The sequence below is a fragment of the Hipposideros armiger genome, unplaced genomic scaffold (assembly GCF_001890085.2).
Source record: "Hipposideros armiger isolate ML-2016 unplaced genomic scaffold, ASM189008v1 scaffold_445, whole genome shotgun sequence".
Lineage (NCBI taxonomy): Eukaryota > Metazoa > Chordata > Mammalia > Chiroptera > Hipposideridae > Hipposideros > Hipposideros armiger.
In genome coordinates, this window is record NW_017731795.1 from 676,256 (window position 1) to 700,157 (window position 23,902).

Sequence of the window (23,902 nt, forward strand, 5' to 3'; positions counted from 1 at the left end):
TTTTCTCACCCTTCCATCAAACCCCCTCACATCTATCACCCCGATAAGTCTAGTACCTATCTGATACCAAACATAGGTTACTCCAGTATTACTGACTATATTCCTTACGCTATATCCTACATCCCCATGGCTACTGTGTAACAGCCAATTTGTTCTTCTTTGAGGTCTGCGTTTTTAACAAGTTTTCGGGCAAAGTCTGATTTTTTGTGTCAGGTGAAGGTGGGTCATTGCTGAGACAATCCTATATCCTATGAACTCTTAGGGCTTTTTCTAAAATAACTTCAGTGTAACTACAATCATTCAAGTGAGAGACGATGCCGATGGAAGCTGGTGAAAAGGACCCCCAGAAAGACCTGACCCAGGCACCCCAAACCCCTCTCAGCTGAGACGGGGTAGAATACGAAATTGGCAGGGGTCGATTCTGAATTGTAATATCTTTGTACAGAAGGGCAGCAGAATCTGGCTTCAGGCTTCTAACTAAAGTCTTTTGACATTAACTTGTAAAAAAGTTTCATCTGTGAATGTTATTTTTGACCTGGGAGGCGACTCCTGTTTAAATTTGCTCCTAACCCCGTTTCCTCTCTTCTTTGGCAGCACCATCCTGGGTGGAAAGGACCAGGAGGTTGGCTCACCGCTATCTTCTTGTCCTAATTAACTACTGATGCAGAGTGATCTACGATTGGTTGCTTTATTAATTAGTCACTTAGCAGAGTTTTTAATGGCCAGTCTCATATTCTCTCTCCTTTATCAACAGATATTCTCCATTATCAACAAGGCAGATGACATTCAGTGAGTGTCATTTGACTTCTTCTTCTCGACACCCCATCAGTGCAGTCCTGGGACAGTACTTCTGGAGTCTGGCTTCCAGACCTAGTTGCTACGGATCATTATGGATATGTCCATGGAAAGAATCCAGAACAAGGTCTTCCTGACCATCTTTTTTGGTTACAAAGCAGGGCAGGCAGGCAGGCTTCGACTTCAAGGGACCAGAGCTTCCATTTTGCTTGCTGGGATGCGGGCTGCTGCAGGGACTGAAGCTAAGTTTTCACTTCTGTGTATGTGGTTTTGCCCATCAAAGGGCGCAGATGAAATTCTCCACATCTGGACAGGGAGAAGGGTTTTATCAGACAAAACTAGGCTTAAGTAGGCATTTTCCTCCATAAATCGGTTTAAGTATTTTGAAACACATGTGAACTAAGAAGTTTTGCATCTCGGCATTGTACACACAGGCCTTTTTACTCCGATTGGATTAGATATGTCATCGACAGGCTGCACAAATTTCCTTTCCTTTTGAAAAATTATAGATTTAGTTTCTAAAATGTGAACTTAAAATGTATTCTCCCTCTGTCATTTTTCTACAGCTTCGTGTGTCACCAGCACTCACCGAGTGGCCTTGGTGATAATTTCAGAAGAAAAAGACACCCTTAATCCTCAATTTATGGGGGAAAAATGGCAAATACACCACTTCGTGGATTAGCTGTTCTCTATATTTACATTTTAGAACTTCTTTATATCAGCGCTTTATAAAGTTTTCATTATTTCACTCAACATCATATTTGGCACATAATAAAAAGAGTTTGAGAAGAAAGGAATTATGTGTGTAATAAACAGTTCTGGAAGGGCTAAAATTTTTCCTGGATTTTTTTTCTCCTTAAAGGCTTTAGTATTGTGTGTGTGTGTGTGTGTGTGTGTGTGTGTGTGTGTATTTTAGAATCTGATCAGTGACTGAACTACATATAAATCATTATTATTTGAATACCAGTGATATTTATTAAAACACGAATTCCCTAATACAATGCACCACTGATGAGACTGATGGAGTTACAATTCTCTCACCCCATGTTTCATCTGCTGTCTTTATCCAAAGAAGCTACTACTGAACCAACATTGGGAATGGTGTGGTGGTGAATTTAGCGATGCTTTTCTAGTACTGACATCGACTGGTGTTGACTCTTCCAATACAAAACAAACACTACATATTTGCTACAACGTTGTCAAGGTGAAGGGTGCTATCCGTGGCCATGTCGACAATGACCAACTGACTCAGCCCTGGAGGGGACCATGGCCTTACCTGCTTCTAACCAGCTAAGACCTGAATGAAGAACTGTGTGTGTGTGTGTGTGTGTGTGTGTGTGTGTGTGTGTGTGTGTGTGTATTGTTTCATTCTAAAGAGAAATGCATACTGACTTCTACATCATTTTCTACATCATTTATTAAAAAGAAGCTTATCTTCTAAGGGAAATTCTGGCTTCTGTAACAGGGTGCCAGTCCATTCAAGGAGAGCTAAGATTGAAGCCAGAAACATCAGGAAATGCAGGTATCATCTGAGGTTCAGTGTGGGCTCCCCCTCGGTAATGACACAGCACCTGTGGGCCCAGGAAGCCAAATAAGAAAAACCAACACTATCAAGTCTGTTTGAAGATATTTACAGAGCAAGCTGGAATTCAAGGGGCCGCTCAAGTCCACTCGGTCAAAATCAGCAATGGTTTTCTCTGGGTTCCCTTTGCATCCAGTATCACTACCGGAAGTCAGGTGGCATTTGTCTTATTTCTCCCCAGAAATAGTACGTTGGTGTTTTACAATTTCGTGATGAAGAATATGAATTATTTTCTATCCAAGCATAGGGTGTTTCCTCTGGACGCACAGGTCCCCCAGCTCCAAGGAATTTTTTTCCGTATTAATTCCTTGATAACTTGCTTCTCTCCGTTCTCTCTCTGGTACTCTAGGAATATGTTAGATGTTCTGGGTTTGTCCTTTAAGGCTCTTACTGATTTATCCTCATGCTTTCTTTCCCTTTATGCTCTAACTTCCAAGTGATTTCCTTGACTATTTTCCAGACATTCTATCACAGTTTTAATTTGGATAGTTATATTTGTATGGCTTAGAAAGATTTCCTCGTTCTTTGATCCTTTCATATATCATCCAGTTCTTAATAAACACAAGATCTTCTTAAATCCCTTTTAGTACTGAACCTAAAGTTTTTGCTTGTTTCTTTTAATCTCTTTTATTCTGTAAATTATCACTGTTTCTCCTGAGAGCTAGTTCATTTTTCTATTTTTTATGCCACTAATTCTCCCCAATTCCTCAGGAATCCTTGCTGATTAGTCAAATCTGAGAAAGAAAACCACAGCACCTTCTTCTGCCACAAGCTACACAGAAGTGTTTCCCTCTGTGTGTCCCTGATTTTGCGACAGGGAGGGTGGGGCATTCAGCCTGGTGGTTTCCTTCAGAATGAGAAGGTGGGGGTGCAGCCCCAAGCCCCTTGCCAACCCACCGCCCCACAGGCCTGTATGAGATAAACTTTATCTGGGCCACACGGGCAGCCATAACCACAGTCTAAGCTTCTTAGTTTGTTCAGTTTCTTCAAGGGCTCGCTCCTGTTCCTCGGCTTCACTGGCTACATGGCACCGTGTTGGCAGGAGGCAGGGGATGTGAGTGGGAGGAGGCAGCCCACTCAGAAAGGTCTCAAGCCCTGCGTTTCAATGGATCCCTTCATCTTCAGCCTCACTTCTGTCCCCAGGCCGCCAGCTCTACGCTGACCCTTGAGCCTGTCAAAAGTTTCGCTGGACAGCCAGTCCACCTCCGCGCTGCTGACAGAGCAAATTCTTGGGGAAAACGTTTACATTTTAATTGCTGATCACACCTATCTACTTCGCTTTCTAGAAAATTCCTAAAAAGGCTTGCTCGTTGGTGACACCCACCTAGTGGCCTCTGACCTTGGTGTTCTTGTCACTTTCGTAACTTCATTCCCTGTTATAATTCTGTCCTTTATGCCATCGTGGACTGTTGTCCAAGACACATTTTCATTTTTCAAATGTACATTTTCCCAGTTACATTAAAGCATGACCAAAATCATGTAAGTATCAATAATATTGGAATGGTTTTGAGTGAATTCTACATAAAGAAGCCATTTTCCTACAAAAGAACAAAAAAGGCCTGTTTAACGAGCAAGGTTGCCATATGATAGGAAGAGGAGGAAAGGTATTACTTTCTGTGAATTAACAAAAAAGAAAGACATCAAAAAGGTCTTTGGGGCCACCTCACATCCAAAATGGATCTGAGACTAAATGTCTCTAACTAACCACTAACCAGGAAGTAACAGGACATTAAAACGGCCTCTCCCTGCTGCGGTCTGACCTGGACTCAACTGGACAGAAATGAGATACCAACCTAAGTGTGACGAGATGCTGCCTAACGTGACTTGACAAGGGAATGCCCAATCGCCATTTCTGAGGGTTCTGGGTCTCTACGTGATGGAGGCTGTTAGATAGGGGTCCCAACTTGCTATGAGATTCCCATACTCCCGGGAGGTAGAGCCTGCAGGCCGCGGGCTTCCATGGGGGTCACTGGGATGCAGGTTTTCTGCTATAAAATGGGGTCCCAGGATTCTAGGGGTCAAACAGGTGACAGAATAGTCACTCTGATGGTGGAAGCAGGATCCAACGTGGAACCGACCTGTACTTGTCAGGGTGCAGGGTGTCAGGATGCACTGTGCAGGAGAGAGAGCTATGTGCTATTCTGATCTAGAAGACGGCCTGGCAGGGACAGCTGAGGAGGGGGCAGGGGCCGCGCGCATGGCCAGTGGGCGAGCTTCTGTGGTTGGGAGGGGTCTAGTTCCCAAAACCCTGGGAATTCCAGAGGAGAGTCAGCCTTAACCACTTTGAAAGAAGACTCAAGTGTTGATTGATTCCACAGGCTGATCACATTCCAATTAGTAATTCTAACTTAGCTTTTTGCGTGTGTGTATTTTTTTTTTTTTTTTACTTAAGGGTGAGCAGAAGGGTCATAAGAACTGATCAAGTGTTTGTCCCCAGGCAGAGAAAGATCAGCTTCAGGAAATGCAATTCAAAGGAGCAGAGGCAGCCAGATATCATGTTGCATTGTGGGCCTATCTCAAGTGCTGTGTGTTACACAAACTGGCTCATTATCTGAGGCCTTCATGCTTCCTTTGAGAACCTGACAGCAGAGATCACTGTCTAGGATTAGGCTTTTTTTTTTCTTCTTACTTGTAACAGGTGCACCTGGAAGCATTAGCAAGTCAGGGAATGAATCTGAAATCTCCAAAATATTTGAAATTTGGGGTTTACAGTATGTGATCCACTCAAAATACTGAGTTTTATATTCATTTGGCGGGAATACAAAACGGACAAAGCTTGACCAAATTCCTCTCCATATTAGGTCAATTTATTGCAATTGCTGCTTAAGAATCTACATTTAATCCATTTCATTTCTACCTCTAAATAAGCTTGTGATGTTTGACTTAACTGTAATACATATTTACAACTCAGATTTCTATTTTTAACAGGATTATGTTCTAAACCAGAAAATGAAAGGATTCTGTTATTTTCCTTACAAAAGTGAACAAAAAAATTGGTACTGGTCAAATCATAATCAATAGAATGTTGACAAATTTTTGAGACAGTTTTGCTTTCTTCAAAATCACGAGTCATTTAAATAAGTTGAAAATTTATATTGCATTTCTGTATTCTTGGTGTTTTTCTTCAATAACACGAAATATGCTACCCCTACCCATGTATCATGTACGAGTATATTTATGAGTATAGAGAAGCTGAACTCAAAGTGATCTAGGTTCAAATCACATCCCTGTCTTTTCCAGCGAAGTAACTGGGCAAGGAACTTATCATTGATAAGCCCCAGTTTTCGAATCTGTAGAATGTGGGTGAACACTTCACCTAACTCATTCAGTTGTTGGAAACTACCTGGGATACAGTTTGTAGAGTGTCTGGCACAAGGCCTGGCATATAGCAAATGCTTTCTATTGCTATATGTTTTTTTTTACCTAATTTTATTCATCATGCATAAAATGAAGAATTTTAACTTTTACATGACAAAGTATGAAACCAAACAACCTGTGTATCAGGAGAAAAATGTAAAAACTACCTATGTCATTTATTTAGCCTTCTTCCTGTACCATTTATAAGAGATCACTTTTGAACTGCCTCATTTCAAAAAAAGTTGGGGGAACTTTTAATAGCTTGATCTGAGAGCAGGGAATAACCCTTCCAGTGGCTTCCTAAGTGTTCCCATGCCTATTTTTTCATGGAAAGCCCATCCTCCACACAGCCCCAGAATGAAGTGTCTAGCATGCAGAGATGATCAGGTCACTCCCTTGCTGGATGAAATTACAAGCCCTTCACCACTTGTCACCTCCTTGTCTCCACTCCACCCTGTCACTCATTTCTGGCTCAAGAAGGCGGGATCTGCGGTCGTCTCTACCCCTCCCACTCTACCCCACCCTCGCTACCCACCTTCTCTACTCTTTTGCTCCAGCGACCATATTTCACTAGTCCCGTCTATTTCTTGGTTCCGTCTACACTGCTCAGCTCTGGAGCCACTGCTAAAGCAGCATCCACAGCACACATTTGATCCCCATTATAAGATGCCCCTCTAGTGTGTTCCCATGGTAACCAACCTGTCTCACCCTAGCACTGGGTTTCCAGTCGTCTAATCATCTACCCTCTCCCAAGTAGGTCTCCTGAGGGCAAGGATTGCCCCGGACTCATTTCCATATGCCCAACACAGAAACTGGCATGTTTGGGGACTCAAAAGACCTGCTTTGGGGCCGGCCGAGTGGCTCAGCTGGCTAAGAGCTCGGTTGGGAGCACCAGCTCTGAGCAGCAGGTCTGTGGTTCGGATCCCACATTGAGGGCCAGTGACGCTTGCCCTCTACAGCTAAGATGATGAACAACAGCTCGACCTGGAGCTGGGCTGCCATGAATCACCAGCGACGGTGTAGGCTGCAGTGGGGCTGCAGTGGGATGCCGTGAGCTACATGAGTGGCTGGCAGCCAGCGTGAGTGGCAGGCAGCCGGTGTGAGCTGCCGGGAGCTGCTGTGAGCAACCAACAAATGACTGGTGACCGATGGCCTCATCCGGGAAGAGCACAATGATCATACCATCATGGGCCAGTGATGCGATGTCCTCCACAACTAGACTAAAGAACAAAAACAGCAATTTATCTACCTGTCTGTTCCCCTTCCCCGATTTCCCAATGCTGTTCCCCTCCCCCCAATTCCCCAATAAAATCTTAAAAAAAAAAAAGAAAAAAAAAAGACCTGCTTTGTGTTTGAAGCAAAAACGATAACTTCTTCCTTACACATCCAAGCCAGTGTGGCAGGTATTCAATAATACAAGTTAACCTTCACTGAGATGGCCAGTGTACTAGTATTTTATATACATTTCCTTATTTATGTCAGAAATTATTAGTAGACTGGTATTATTGTGATCCCCTGAACGAGGGAAAATTTCAAGCAGGTGAGTACGTGGTAATGCACCTTACGTTAGGGATCTCCAACAAGGCAGAGCTGAATCTCCACTCAGACAGCACTCAACAACACAGAGAGATACGATTGAACAGAAGAAGAAAGTTCCTAGGGGATCTTTGGACTCTGGTGACTTAACCTCTGAGAAATTACACTGCTGTAGGTTCAATGTGAAATGTGGTGTTTTCCCAGAGAGCTGGAACTCTGAGGTCTGTGGCCAGGCATGGCCATCGGAAAGATGTAATGGCAAGTCTGGACATGTGTCCTTACCAAGTGCTCTCTACAGCTGATGGCCTGAAATCCTCAGACAAGACTTCTGAATTCCTGGAAACGTTTGCAGCTAAGCTACGTCTTGAAAACATTTTCAGTTGCTAGTGTTTTTCCTCCCATTCTCTCTTGGCTCCCTGCCCTCAGGAGGATTTTACCAACTGCCTTCTGGGAAACTGCTCTTTCAAGGTACCGATGAGTTCACTCTGCTAAACCAACGTCACAGAACAGTGGCAGTTTATTGATCTCCTTCTTGAGACTTGCTGTTCTCCTGGCTTCTAAGAAATGCCACTGACCTATACTTTTGGCTCATCTCTTTCTTTTGCTGCTTCCTTCCCCACTCCCAGAGCTCTACATTTGTGGGACACGTCAGGGCTTGGTGGTTGGAACTCTTCTCAACATACTTCTTCCTAAATAATCTCTTCCAGCCTCGTGGCCCCAAATGCCATCTGCCTGCTGGCGACCCCTTTATTTTCATCTCCAGCCTGAGCTTCTCCCCTGAACTCTGACTTGCCTATCCAGCTGTCTACTTCACATGTGCATTTTGAGTCTGACAGACGGATGCCACATGTCCAAAACCAAGATCTTAATATTTACCAACACTGCACCAAAGCCCAACCGACTCCCTCTGCAGCCTGCCCCATCTCAGTCAATGGCGGCTCCTTTCTTCTGGCGGTCGGGTGGGTGGCATCCTTGAATCCTCTTTCTCTTATCGCCATCACCTAGTCTACAGAAAATCCACACAGTTCTACCATCTATATAAATATATCTCCAGAATTACACTACTTTTCATGATTTCCAGCGCCATGTCATAATCATGGCTTGCTTAGATGACTTCGATAACCTCCCAACTGGCATTATGGTTTGTCCCTTGATCCCCTTCAGTGTATTCTCCACACAGCAGCCAGAGTGACCCTGTTACAAACTGAATCACATTGGGTCACGTCTCTGCTGAAACCCTTATGGCTCCTGGATTTAGCTCAGCCAGCACCCTCAAGTTCTCATCGCAACTTACAAGGCCTCCCTCACGGGGCACTTCATGGACCTCATGTCATTCCCTTGCCCTCCTGCTCTCTGATGCTCCCCACCTGTCTCCCTTCCATTATGCAAACATGTCAGACACATGCCCACTTGCCACCCTTTGAACTTGCTGTTCCTTCTATTCAGAACTCCCTTGCCCTGGATATTAATATGGCCAACTCCCTCACTCGCTTCATGACCGACTCAAACGTAACCTTCTAATTTGAGCTTCCCCTGGCCACTCTACCAAAAACATTGATCATGATGATTTTCTGTCCTCTCCATTTGAAACGAGGCCAGGAATATTGGTTGATATTGACTGGTTGCTATTGGTTACTACTGTATCCCCAGGGTCTAGATCAGTGTCAAGAAATCAGAGGTGTGTGCTAAATAATTACTGAATGAATGAATTTATTCAAAAGTGAAAGCTACTACCAAGTCTGTGTTCACACATCTTAGTTATCAGTAACAAATCTTCAAATCACAACCCCGAAAAATCCAAAAGCTATTTTTCAGTCTTGACGTTAACTGTGCTTTCAGCTAGCAAACCGTGTGGCTCCCAACTTTACGATGCCTGGAATGGCATCAAGCACACAGATTTCGGCGTGGAGTCCAAAAGCTCCTCCAATACCCCTCATCTCTCACAAATGGCAGTCTGTTCCCAAGCCTTTCCTGGGCCATAGCTTCCTAATATCTAAATGGGGCATATGATCTTATGCAACCCAACTACTTATGCAGAGTTATAAAATAATTTTAAACTCCAACTCCGCCAGCAGCAATTTGCATGAAAAATTTTTTTCGGATGAATACTGAAAAGCATGCATTTTAAACAAAGTAATTCAAACATTACAAGTGTTCACTGTAGCTCTAAAATTAAGACTCTTCAACGGCATGTTGATTTTTTTTTTCATCAGGTAACAAAAATGAAATATGGTTGGAGAATTCGAGGAACAGATGGAAATGAAGAGGGAAGCGAAGGCACAAGGACTGTGCTGATGGACTACAATGCAGTTGTCCTCTGACTGGCCCAAGCCTTCCAACGCCCCAACACACATAGCTGATATTAAACCCCAGAAACCTTCAATCCAGACACTAGCGTGAAAGCGCTTTCCACAACATCTTCCCTTTTTACAGCTTCTTTCTAAATTGAGTTATATAAGGAGTTGTGGGGCTCTCTCTGTGCTCCATTTGCACGCCCCCAACCTCTCACCAGACACATACTCCCTATTTTAACTACAGTGGAACACACAAGTTTACCATGTACACTCTGCGACAAAGAGCTGGAAGCTGACTCCTGGTTTCTCTCCCCAGGTCTGTGCAGGAAACGAAATGGCCGTTAGTAAGTCACCTGGACTCTCGGACCTCAGTTTCCTCTTCTCGGTGCTGGCTGGGAAGAGTGTCACGGCTTTTCAGTTCTCCCCGAGCTCCACTAGCTCCCCACTCCTTGGAACGATCTAGTAACTTGTTTTATAAGCTTATAAAACAAAGTTGCCACACACGTCTCCTAGCTCTCTCCTCCAATCACACTGCTGCCCAGCCCCTGCCTTCCAGATGTTTCAGAACTGATGCCGGACTGGCAGCAGTGACCGTCTACCTCAAAAATTCTATTACAGAGAGTGAGAAAGAATACTAGTCTCATGTCCAGCATAATTTGGGGGTGGCGGAATTCCGGCCTGCACCCTGCCACGGCAGGCCAGTCCACACCAGCAATTACGCTGCGGAATTACAGACGCCCTCCAACACCTGCCTTGTGTAGGCAACAGGTTCCTTTTTTTATCCTATTTCTTTTCACAGTCACCTATGTATGTCAAGAAGGGAAATATATGAGTGCAGCATCTGTTACTAGAGTGACACAAAATACTCTCAGAAGGAAGAAACAGTCGGCAATCAATCCAAGTCAGTTGTCAGGTGTGTTAGGAGACCCCACATCAGTCTTTCAATCACAGTGTCTTGTTCAAGCCGAACATATAGTGCTATCCCAGCAGAGAGTCACCAGCTCAGCCTGGTCTTTGGTGGACAAAACGACCACAGACATGTCACGCCCTCTGCATTGGCAGAAAAAAGCAGGTTTCTTCCAACCCCAGCCCAGTCCAGCGCTTCCTCCCCTCTAATAAGCCTGCAAAAATGCAAGGAATTTCATTATTGGTTCCTTTCCCCTGTTGTTAGAATCTATGTAAATTAAATGGCAGGTATGGGGGAGTCCTTTACTTTTTTCAGTGACTAAATTTAGACAAAATACACCAAATGCCAGCCATGACAAAGCGGTAATAGTTAAAGGCAATTCATCACTGGTTACTTTTTCACTACTACTGAAATCTATGCAAATTGGATGTCTGCTTTGGGAAAATCCATGACTTTCTTCTACAACTAAGTGTAGATAACTATAGGCGATCATATAAATAGTGTGAGTCGTATTTGCTTTGCTCTTTTCCTGTATACAATCAACAGGTCTATGCGATTCTTTATTCAATTTGACTTAATTTTATGAATGTCTTAGCCTTCTGATGGGGGGTAGGAATTCGAGTTTGAGAGATGGCATTCGTTTCAAAAAAGAAGTGGCATATTTGAGTGCAGATACTAACATCACCTGGGAACGCCCTGGCACCCTCTACAGCCTGCAGGTGCTGGCCCCTGGCCCACAGGCATGCCCAGCTCGGGTCCTGCTCTAGCCCGGCTGTTCCGCCTCCATCCTGCACGCCACCCCACCATGCGCCCGGGCGCCCCCCTGGCGGAGCCACGGAAGGTGGGCAGCGAGCCGTTTACCTGCCAGGCTGCCCGGCCTCTGGAGGGTGGCGGTGGCATACAGCTCCTGCGAGTGCTTGCTGTACTGCTCGGACGCGTGGACCAGGCGCTTGGTGGGCGACAGGGTGGCGTACGTGCCGATGGTGGAGCTCAGCTGGTGGATGGGCGAGGAGGAGATGGTGGACTGCACGGTGGGGGGCGAGGTGACGCGGATCGGGGACAGGCCGGCCGAGGACACGACGATGTTGATGGGCGAGCTGGTGCTGTAGGACTTGGCCAGGCGGCTGGGCGACTGCTTGGGCGAGGAGCCGCGCGGCGCGGCGTAGGCGGCGCCCTCGGGGGCCGAGCCTCCGCGCTGCAGCTTGGTGGGCGAGCCGCCCTGCGGCGCGGCCAGCGGGGAGCCCCCGCGCGGCGGCGCGGGCAGCGTGGAGCTCGAGTAGTAGAGCGCAGCGGCGGCCGCGGGCGGCGCGTCCGGCAGGTGGAAGGCGCTGCCCAGGCTGGGCGCGAACGGCTCCCGCGGCGGCGGCGGCGGGGGCGCGGGCTCCGGCCCCGGCAGGTGCCCCGCGCGGCTCGTGGTGCCCTGTGCGCGGGAGAGCAGAGAACACGCGCGCTTAGCCGGGGGAAGCACAGGGCCCCGCCCGCCCGGCCCGGCCCGGCCCGGCCCCAGCCCGGCGAGGGAGGGAGACCGGGCGCTCGGCCGCCTCGGGCACCCGCGCGCGTGGGGTCGGGACGCACACGCCCCGCGAGCTTCTCCCGCAGGTGCTTTTCCGACACAGGGAAAAACCAGCCAGCAAAGGCCGGCTGGCAGCGGGATGGGCATCACGCGTGGCCGCGGGGCAGCGTTCTAGTTACAGAGCTACGAGGTTTCTGGGCCCGCGGAGGCATCGCGCCTTCTTCACCAAGTTTTTAAAAGGCCCCGACAGGGCCACCGTGAGCTACCGGAGGGCAATCGCGACCGGTTCGTTTTAATGAGAAAAGCTGGCATTAACGCTTTTCCTCCTCCAACCCCAAGTTTATGTCACGGGATACAGTGCCTGCCTCCCGAACTGGCCAAGTTGTATACTTATCTGGAGAACACCAAGAATGCACAAGAATGCACATACTTGATAGGATTTACTCGGCTGCTATTGTCTCACTGATTCTTCTTTTTGGACAAGAAAAGTTAAAAGGGAGAAATAGTAAGTTGGGAAAAAAAAACAGTTGGTCTTTTATTTATTTTTTTAAAAAAGCATTTCTAGAGGAATCAGAGCAATTGTAAATGAAAAGACTAAAAAAAGCCTAGCTTTTCTAGATTTTAGTGCTGGCCTCCAAATCTTTCAGCGTCTCTGCCCCCGCCCCCGCTCGCTTTTGAAGAGCCCCCTGCAGCTGTGTCTTCAAATTGAAAGCCAGTTGCCTCTCATTTATTTACAAGGACACAAAAGACAGCAAGGGCTGGGGTGGAGACAGTTGGAGGGGAGAGCGCTTTCCTTGAATCTCGTCCAGAGACACATTTGCATTCGAATGAAAACACTACATTGTCGAGCACTTCTGGGCAGGAGGGCTGAGGTCTTCCCGGCTTTCCCGGGGGAGCAGAAAGGTTTCTGAGAGCGGGCTGGTGTGAAAAGGGGTTGGGGTGGTCCTCAGAGAAGCGGGAAGGAAGTCTGAAATTCGGGATGGGAACTGGGCGGGGAGGAGGAAGCTGGTGGGATGGAGGGATGGGGGAGCCAGAGAGGCTGAACAGATGCTGCCCATTAAAAGTTTCAATTGTGCCTCTCCACCGGTTTTGGAATGGCAATTGGCAAATAACAGACTGGGCACTTTCATGGGCACATACACAGCATTCCAAATTTCATCTGGGAGGTCAGGTTCATGTGAAAAATCTGAGGGCGTTGACTGAGCAACAACATCAAAATCTCTATGAAGAGCAGCCTGGAAACAGAGGGAAAGAGTTTGTTGAAAGACATTTTCTGTGAGAGGGTGTATGTGTGTGTATGCACTTATTTATATATGATGTGCATGTTTTATATATTTGTGTGTGTGTGTGTGTGTGTGTGTGTGTGTGTCTAGCCACTGACCAATATTTTCTCCTTGACCAAACTCTAGTCAGGCCCCTCTGAACTCTCTTCTCCCCCAGGCTCTGATTTTGGGGCTCTCTACACTGTCCAGTTTTAGCAAGAATCCCGCTAAGTCTGGTGAGCCAGCACCCCCCACTCTCCATGTCTGATCACCCTCCATATCTGACTGAGAACCTCTTCCTCCACATCTTCCAGATGGTGTCTCATCACCCCGACCTGCCTTCAGCCAGAATCCTGTTAGATCATTTTAGCCATAACCCCTCTCCCCTGATGCTTCCTCTTAGTGAGCCTCTGCCCACTGACCCCACCCTGGTCCTCAGCTATGAAGTCCCACTGTTCCTTGATGTATTCTACATGGAGCCCAGTTCTATACTGAGGTCTCTTTTCTCCTATTGCAATCTTTTTTTTTTCTGAATAAAATCTGTATTTGCCACTTTACTGTTCAGTTGTGGTTTTTCTTTAACACCGCAGAGCAATTATTTTGAGTGTAACAGTAGGAGGGAAAGTAAACGAAAGCTCCATGATTGTTCAATGATGTGTCTCCAGAAACCAAAGCAAAGCTTGATTCATCACAGAGATGCCACCGATGTGTACAGAATGAATGAAAAGATGGCTGATAAAGGTGGTCCCCAGGCTTTGCAATGTGGAGGACGGTGCATGAACTGCGCGGGACTGCTGTGCTTACCCTGAGCCCCAGAGATATATTCCAGCGTCATCCAGAGTCATGGGGGTGCTTAGAAGCCGTTTTTGCTTTCCTCCTGGAAGAAGCTCTGAGCAAGGCACATACAGACTGGGCTTCTCAAACCTGCCTGTCTGTTATAATCGCCAGGAGAGCTTTGGAAAAACATCTTGGGACCCATGCTGCACACTAACCATTTAACTCGGAATCGCAACCACCAGGCTTTTTGGAAGCTCACCAGGTGATTCCATGTGCAACCAAAGGTGAGAAAAAGTGGTGGCTAGCATGGTGGTTTTCCAGCTGCAGTCCCTGCTCCAGCCTGCATATCAGCACCAGTGTCACCCCACCTGTACTGGGTCCGAAACTCAGAGGGAGGGGCCCAGAGATCTGTATTTTAACAAGTTCTCTGTGTGATTATGGTGCTCACTAAAGCATGCGAGCCACTGATGGAGAAGACAATCTGATGCAGGAGCCCGGAGTGGCCTGGGGTCTGCATTCCTAGCAATCTCCTGAGGGTCTGAGAGCCACTGCTATACGGAGCAGTGGTGCTGGGGCAGTCAGTCACCTCTTCCTTCACTTTTCTTTCAAAGTTCTCCTGGGGCCTGAGTGACATTCAGCCACACAGAACCCAGCCAGCAAGGGACAGAAAAGCCTTCCACACAAATTTCTATGAAGTCTTCCCACAGGAGGATGAGGAGGAGAAAGAACCCCAGAGGCTGTCAGGAGACCTCCTGCTTACAACACAACAAACACTTTTTGTTATGTCTTGGATATACGATGTTCATAATAACCCTAGAAGACATGAGTGATGTTATTGTCCGGTAGCATGATTTCTAATACAATAATAAGTACTAAAGTATACCAATGTTATGTAGTGTTTGAATATTTAAATTTTAGAATGATGTGGACCCTAGGGAAACCTTGAACACATTTTGTAAATACTTGATTTTCCTTTTAATCTGTTGGACTGTCAAAGCTCAGGAATGCTAATTGCTGAATATTATTGCCTAATAAGGGTTCCTAGACAGCACCCCCCCTCCCATCTGTAGAAGTTTTGAGAACTGCCACACTAGTTCAAGATATTCTGACAGTCTACTGCAACCAATTCAAACAATGTTTTTAAATACTGTAATATCTTGGTGAAACGTTGCCAATAATTTCTTCACATGAAAAAAAAAACACAATCAATAACCATTTATATAGTCTTTAAGACTGATACTGTCCATATTGGAAATGTTTAATATTTTCACTGTCCACCGGACACATGGACTTAGTGGGCACTTGAAATGTGCACCGGATTTTAACACAGGTTTAACTTAATTTGAATTAAGTTGAATTTAAGCAGGCAAATGTGGCTAGTGGCCACCTTACTGCACTGTACAGTTGTATAACCTCTAGAAGAGATTTCTTTATTGACGATGAGACGCTTAAAAGAAAAATAATGATATAAAAATGTTTAGATATATTTGGAGACTATTGGACCCCAACCAATACTGTCCTGTGTCACAGTATGGGCCACTGACAGGGACAGTAAATAATCCAGGGGTGTTATCCTCCATTCTGGGGGCCCAAAGAGTAACAAGTGTCTAAGAATGGTTCTTTGGCTAAATGAAGAAATCTGTTTTTAGCATCGGTTGGACAAAAACAGTAATGTTTTGGGAGCTGTTTCCACTCTGGTGTTTATGTTTTGTTCCATTGTGTAATTTCAGTCGGCAGCATATAGCCAGTTAAGGATACAAAAGGCTGCACTTCAAGTTTACTGCACAATGAGTAGGATGGTTTATAACTACCTAGGTCACTGGCTTACAAATAATATAAACACAGTTCAACACACATGGAATTGCATCCACTTTACTGTTACGGAAGCACCGTTCTACCTTAAAAGTATGTGAACCCTATAAAATTGTAAATCCAATATTAAAGTTAGAATTCTAAAACTTAAAAAAAAACATTACTACTCCATGCTTCTTCCCTAACGATATTTGGGAATGTGTGTATACAAGCAATGAGAATTGAAATAATTTTGTTTTAATTGATGATGACACCATTAAAAGAAAAATAACGATATACAAATATTTAGATATATTTGGAGAGTACTGGGCCCCAATACTGTCCTACATCACAGTATGGGACAATTCCTGTTGGTGTCTTTGTGTTCAGCTCTTTGAATCAGTCTCAACCCAACGTGTGACGCTGACAAGGAAGCAGCGCCTTGCCAGGTAGCTGCTCTGACTGAGTGGCTTCTGACAGACAGGGTTTGGGGCACATTAAAGGTCATTCCTTTCTTGCTTCCCATTATGGAACATTTATCAAGAGAAGAATGAAACATTACTTCCAATTCCTATGGACATTGTGTTTAGGTTATACCTTAAGTAAAAAAGAAAAAATGTGGGATTTTTTTTAATGGGACACAGCAATACACATAGCTAAACAAAGCTCTGACAAATGAAATATTTCATCTGCATTATAGTTTACATGTAAGTTTCAGATGGACCAGAATTTGGATATTCTACAGTTGTGGTTTTTTTTATATTATATGTTTGTATGAGTTTGCATGTACAAACTTGGTACACTGAGGCTTCCTGTGTAACTGTGGGGTGCATTTACACCTATTTTATAGAAGTGTATAAGGGGGGGTGTGTATTTTCAATGTGTAGTGGAAATAATATTGAAACGGGAATTTGGGCAATATATACATTATTCCCATTAACTAACAGTACTCAAGTTCCATGCATTAATTTGCTCATTAAGTCAATAAACCATTAACAAGAGCCTTGTATTTTCTGTGTACAAATGAGGAGTTTGTTTGTGAAGGTCTCCTTGCAAGCCTCGTCCATGGGGTATTTCACCTTGACATTGCTTTGGACATCTGGCGTTGTTATATTTTTGTTTGTACAGATTACTACCTGGCTCACAATTATGACACTGTTCTCTTCTGGAAATTTGAGCCCCTGAAAATGAGGCTCATAGACCAGAACATGACATCAGCCTCAACACAGAGCTGGGTTGTGTCCACATCCCTTCCCGTTTAATCTTCTGGAAAGGGGGTAGGGATGGCATGTGGGGAGAGGGGAAAACCTTCTCTGAACTTGGAAACTTATGTAACCCTCATTCTTTGGGGGCTGGCAGTGCAAAAATCCCAAACAAAAACCCACTGCTTACAGCCAGGTAACAAGAGACTGGACATCCTGGACTGCGAGGAATCTTGACCTCAAACCATGAGGATGCAGTGCCAATGAGCAAAACCGCGTTTTCGAAAGCAGGTCTGTGACTTACAAGCAGTCCTTGTGATGATGCATTGAGACCTGCCAAGTTTCCTGGAATTGTCAGTGGGGCCCCTAACTCTGGGTCAGAAGGAACATTTGCCCAGAATGCTGGGTAGCCAGGCCCACAGGGTCAGGAATGGAGAACTGGAGTCCCCGTGGCTTCCCAGAGGGAGCTTAATACCTTGGGGTAAGCAGTTTGTCCCCCTTCAGCCGTGTTCATCCCTTGTCATTTTCTGGGATGACCATCAGACCGGCGAGCCTAATAATTCATAGTATTTCCCCTTTGTAGACAGTCCTGGTTGTGGTGACTAAAGTCACCATGGGGAGTCCTGCTCCTGGGCAAAAATAGTGTCAAGAGAGGCAAAGCTGGCAGGCACATTTCAAAGGAAGTCAGAGCATCAGGGCCAAGGCCACAGAAGAGCCGCAGCATGTGAACATGAACATGACATTGGATTTGATGTAGCAGGAGCTGGGGCTGGTGTCTGAGGGAAGACGAAAGCAGAGAGGGTTAAGTGGTGACCGGACAGACAGAAAACAGTAGCAATGATCCGGGAGACTACTCTTTCCGCGAATGAGGAAGCCTGAAGAACTTTTAAATACCAACAAAAAGAACATGGCATTAAGACGACATATTTTTTGAAGTCTATGTAATTTTACTAACCATTGTCACCCTAATACATTTCAATTAAAAAGAAAAGATGGCATCTTTTAAAAAATCCACTTCTAAACCAGAAGTATCTGATAACATGACTTAGTAATATCAGCTACATGTGCTAATTAAAAATTCCAAGAATTTGTTGAACTCTCCTAGGCTAAGTCAGCATAGGGTGTCAGGCTTGCTTAGAAATTTGGACAAAGACATATAATCTCACAACTTGGAAACAAGAAATCACTAACTCTAAAATAAGTTCTGTGCCCTTGAGCTTTAACTCTGTGGGATGAAAAAAATGTGCTTGAACACTACTACCACTGCTCCCCAAATTTTGGTAACTTTTCTTTTGAAATGGTCTTTAGAAAGAATGCCACTCTTTAAAATATTTCCCAAGGTAGAAAATCCTGATACTGTGAGAAACGTTTGATTTTGGAAATAGCCAAGTAAAATCATCAAGTGCCTTGTCCAGTGATTCCCCTGAGGAGTGTTGGTTGTGGTAAAAACTAATATGAAACATAAAGTACAAAGACAGCATCTGTGCAGAGTTCACACGCCGCCTCTGGAGCCATCACTGCTGGGGGTGAGGAAAGGAGGGATGGGGCATTGCACTGACAGTGAAAGGTAGTGCCCAGAGCACAGTAAGCTTCAGTGACTGAAAACCCAAAGCTTGGAAGGAATCTCTTCCTCAGTTGAGAATATCTCAGTTTAAAGGACCATGAAAGCTATAATCTTGGAGATAATAATGGAGACCACCCTCACTGCTTTCTCTTTGCATGAGGGTCCCAGTATTATGAAGGGGGGAGAAAGAGAGAAGAGAGGGAGGGAGGGAGGGAGAGAGAGAGGGGAAGAGAGAGAGAGAGAGAGAGAGAGAGAGAGAGAGAGAGAGAGAGANGACCACCCTCACTGCTTTCTCTTTGCATGAGGGTCCCAGTATTATGAAGGGGGGAGAAAGAGAGAAGAGAGGGAGGGAGGGAGGGAGAGAGAGAGAGAGAGAGAGAGAGAGAGAGAGAGAGAGAGAGAGAGAGAGAGAGAGAGATCTTGCAAACCACATTGTCTTTGTCAATACAGATAGAAGGAGGTGGTAGTGGATCCTTTCCATTTTCCCAGGGACAATATGTCACTAGCACAAACAGGGTGGTGTACATTTTTACATCCGGGGCACTGGCTTTTCCTTCCATCAGACCTCCCTTTGATAGAAGTACAATTAGGGTCGTTATCAATAAATATTCTGAAAGTATTTCATATGCCATTAATTGGGTCTACCAGTATCAAGAAAATAAGAGAAGAAAACATAAAACACTGACGTAAGTGTCTTACATAAACTGATCTTAAAGAATATATAAGGAGGGGTTTCTTGATGGCAACTCTTTCTAAAAACATGAGCTTTGGCAAAAGTACACTACATAAAACTTTTATTTCAGCAAGAGGCTCATTTAGTATGGCTTCAATACCCAAATATTTGCTCAGAAGAGCAAATGTTATAATAAAATGTATACACACCCTCCCTGCCATGAGAAATGTTTCAATTATTGAAGCCAGATTAAATATATTTATACTGGAAAGAGAAATGGAGGGAGAAGATTTTAAAGTAGAACAATGAGAAAGGATTTCCAATAAAGAATCATCTAAAACTCTTAAAAACAAATAAGCTGCCAGTTTCCCACAAATATGCCAAGGAAAGTACACAACATGACATGATTTCTCCTTTAAATGCTGTATGATGTATATTGTACACCAGAGTCTATACAAATAGACCTCTGCGATGTTGTGTTTCCCAAGTTCATTAGTGACTTTTCTCATTACAAGTAAACAACTCCACCCATGATTGAGCAAGCTGGAGCGACGTCACACTAGTTGTCTGTAGAACCCTTATCATCTAACCATCCATAAACAGGTGTTTATTGGGGATTTGCTTCCCTCTTGCACCCTGTGAGTCTCTGTGTCTGCCAAGCCATCATCCACAGCGTTCTCCAACTCCTTGACCTTCACATCTATATGATGCACGAGTGCAGCCATCAGCCATGGTCCAAACTCAACAAACACATCGGCCTCTGGCAGAAGTGAGCAGACGGCATATTTATAATTACGAGAGAGCATAAATGAGGACTTTTGAGACATAAAAGTCAGTGCAACATTAGATAGGCCAGGTAAAAAAGAAGTGGACATTGTGCTTCTTGAAAAGCTTATTGCTTTTCTAGAGTCTCCACTATCGCCCAGTTTTATTTTATGGAACGCTCATACAATCCTTCATTTCCTGCAGCAAGCAGGCATTGCCCTAGGATTATGAATGTGCACATGCTTACTTCAGTTCTGTGGGAGAACTTGACAGTGGTTTCTGAATCTTTGGGTCCCTGTACTATTTTGCCAGTGCTCTTTATACAGATGGATAGTTTCTTATTCTTTTTGCATATTTTGTTTCCTTGAGGGATGAAATACTTGGTGAGACTACGTGACATTTGGACCAGGGGGAAACAACCAACATTTTTTTGAGTGAATTCCCTGTGCCAGAAGTTTTATATTCAGCATTTCATATAATGCAGAGGAAATTGAATCTGAGTGGAGACAGACAAAGCCTGGAGCAGAGCCAGTTTCTCTAAATGTCTCATCACCCACAGCCTTTGCAGTCTGATTATAGAGAATGAGGCTGGGCTTGGAGGAACCTGGTACACATTCCTGCACCAGTTACTTGGGACATAGAGGCTCACGTTGTAGGTTTCCGCTCTTATAGCAAGGCAGCATGATGAAGAGAAACAGGCTCATCTGCAACTGACTGTAGGATACTATTATATGTGATATGACAGAATGAGGCTTTCAACACATACATCAGGCCATTTGTGCCTCTGCACTCAATTCTCTACCGGCTCCTCACTTCACTCTGAATAAAAGAGAATGACTGACGGGGTCTCCCATCCCCGCCCCCAACTCCTGCAGCCGCTCTAACCACGTTGACACACTTGCTCTTCCTTTACCGTGCCAGGCCACCTCATCTGGCAGCCACACATTTGCTGTCCCCCCCGGAAGCCATACAGCTACCTCCCTCCTCTCCTTCCTATGTTTGTCCAAATGTCACCTTCTCCGCAAGGCCCCACTGTGTCACACCTCATCCTGCACTTTGAATCCCGCTTACCCTCCTCTGCATTCATTTCCTCCTCACAGAAATTGTCACCTTTTGACAAACTTTGCAATTTACTCATTCACGGTGTTGATTTTCTGAGTTCACATGGCTGCTGCTAGACTGTAAGTGCCTCGAGGACAAGCATTATGTCTATCTTCTTTCCTCCTCCATCCCAAGCAGACACACCAGATCTTAAAGCTCATATTGTGTGCCACAATCAACATCTTGAGTGCATTAAAGATGGGCTCAGAGATACACAGGTGTGACTGGAAGCACAGCTGTTTTGATTGGGGCACCTCCCAAGAGCCGCACAAAGGGCAGCTGGCTTGGCGGGAGGGGGGGCACCGACGTTGGGGTGACCTACACGCCCTGTTTAGAGTCTGGGGCAGGAAGCCTGCAGGGTAGCTGAGCAGAGTGACTTGAAATCGACTCAAGTTCCCTCTGGAAAGGCGCTGGGGTCCTGTGGAAGGATCTTATGGTCTCTCCTCCAGCTTAACCCCATGAACTCATCCTCGAGTCTGAGGAGAAGGACTCTCAAGGATTTTAGTTAGGGCCACACCACAGAACTACTATTTGATGACAATTTTTGTGACCCATGGTTTTGTTCAGACTGATCCATGGGGCAATGCCGGTTATGCACGTATCACCGGGGCCTGGCATCAAGTCTGGCCGTGATCACTCAAACATTTATTGTATTGAATAAACTCGAGTTTTTTTAAAAAACCAAAATTAGAATCTGTGAACACTGATGACACTGCTTCGAAATTGCATTCCAATGTGATTTATGAGCGAGAACAGAAAGTCATTTTGCTTTACAGTTACACATTTTCTTTCAGACCATAAAGCGAAATGGCTTTCTGCTAATTGATTATTGACCTTATCAACTTGGTCTGGCGTGCATTAGCCAGAATTTGAAGTTTACTAGCCCTTTTTGGTATTTTATGAGTCCAGGATTTTCTAAAAATTAATCTAGCCTTCAAGGAAGGAGCATTGACATCACTCAGAATATTGAAAATAATGTATCATAGGGCTCCACAAAACCACTGGGACGAGGGGTTCCCAAGAAAACCTGAACAAGGGAGATGTTATTGGAATGGTATGTGGCCACACTACATTCAAGCTCAATGCTGAGTAAAAATACTGGTTTACTTGGTCAGCATTTCTTTGACGTTATTTTGAAGTCACAGGTCCTATAGTGTGCTCAATACAACACACCTTTCACACTGCAGCACGCTAAAGCTGAAAGGAAATCATGGTAGGAGATATCGGCAAAGTAGCTAAAGGATTCAGACACACCAACAGCCTCACACCTGTTAATGGAGTGGATTAGAACACCCCACTGGTTGGAGGATTCAGACTTCATCCTACCGACCTGCCAGGTAAGTGCGTATGCCAGCAACCTTTGCCTCCAATTTATCACCTTGAACATGCACCTTTCAAGGCACCTTCAAACTATAACCCTGATGACATCAAATACAGAGTGCTGATATCTTTACAACTTAGTTACACTTTCTGATCAACCTTTAAAGCAGACTTTTAATGTGAGGCCCAATCTTGTCATTTTAGAGCTTCTACTAATTTACTCCCATGGCAGTTAGTGGATGAGAGTATTGACCCCAGCAAGTGGGACTCCACCAACATGGCAGTAGATACATCACCACATTGCTTGTCCACACATGTACGCCGCCTGATAGGTTCAAGCTGGAGACTTATTTAATTGAAATGGTCATTATATGCAATAAAATTTATGAAATGCTCCCTCTTGGAATGATTAGACATCAATTCAGTCAAGATTCTGTTCCCATCCTTATTGCTGCTTCCTTAAGATGATGCATGAGTACTTCTCTAAATGTGATTAGCTTGAGTTTTCACATCTTTAAAATGTAGATGGTAATACAGCCCTGTTGTGGGGATTAAATAGGAGGATGGGTGTAGAACATATTAAGATTATTTCTAGGTGCTCGGTAAATGGGAACTATTCATTTTATAAGCGTGCTTTAACAGCTAGTTATTACATAGCAATGTGTGAATGGGCTTACAAGGTCCTCACAGGTAAGTTGGTAAGTTAACTGACTTTTCATTCCATATTGATATTTCCGTTTCCCATGATGCTCAGCTATGGGAATACTAATTTTTTTTCTTTTGGTTAACTCAATGTTTTCACCTCAAATGACAGAGGATGTAGATATTTATGAGAAAAAGCCAAGCATAGGTAATAAATGAGTTCAAGATAAAAATAAAATAAGGTAGAACTTTATTGTTTTCCCAGCTACATGTCTTAGAAGTTCTAGAAACTAGAAAAAGCTAAATTCATAAGTTGCTAGGTTAGTTGGAGTAAAAAGGTGCCTCATTTCTGAATATGGCCTCTTAGGCGTAGAAGATGGCTGGATACAAGGGTAAAAAAGGGTGATAGCCCACTTGTTTGCTTCCAAAGAATTTATATATATAATCTGTACCTAGACGAAGAAATCATATGACTTCCATTTCATCTTTGAATAAAATAAAATAATATTTAAAAATTCTAAAAATATTTTCTATGGTAATAACATCACCCCACATTTCAAATACTATATAATGTTCATGTTATGTAACAATAAGGAGCATTTTGTGTATATGATAAATAAATGTATATCTATATTTAAAATAATATTTCTAATGAATTAAAACACACTTTTAGACATCCCCTCATGTATCCTCTCACTTTTTTGTATGGGAGGCAGAACAGATCAGTGCTTTTAAAGAGCTGGGAAATGCCTCGGTGTCCCTCCCATAAAACTTAGACTCAGTGACACCAAGGTCCTTCCCCTCTCCAGCACCGCCATTTC

The 23,902-nt window shown here is 44.5% G+C and overlaps 1 protein-coding gene across 7 annotated transcripts in view; it reads right to left on the reverse strand.

Moving 5' to 3' along the window:
* The window catches only part of CTNND2 (catenin delta 2), an 848,542-nt gene that overhangs the window by 362,231 nt on the left and 462,409 nt on the right, over window positions 1-23,902 (reverse strand). For all 7 annotated transcript variants that reach the window (XM_019665518.1, XM_019665517.1, XM_019665519.1 and 4 more), the window contains one exon: window positions 11,333-11,891. In XM_019665518.1, the coding sequence (XP_019521063.1) occupies window positions 11,333-11,891 (559 nt within the window). The remainder of the gene's footprint in view (window positions 1-11,332; window positions 11,892-23,902) is intronic.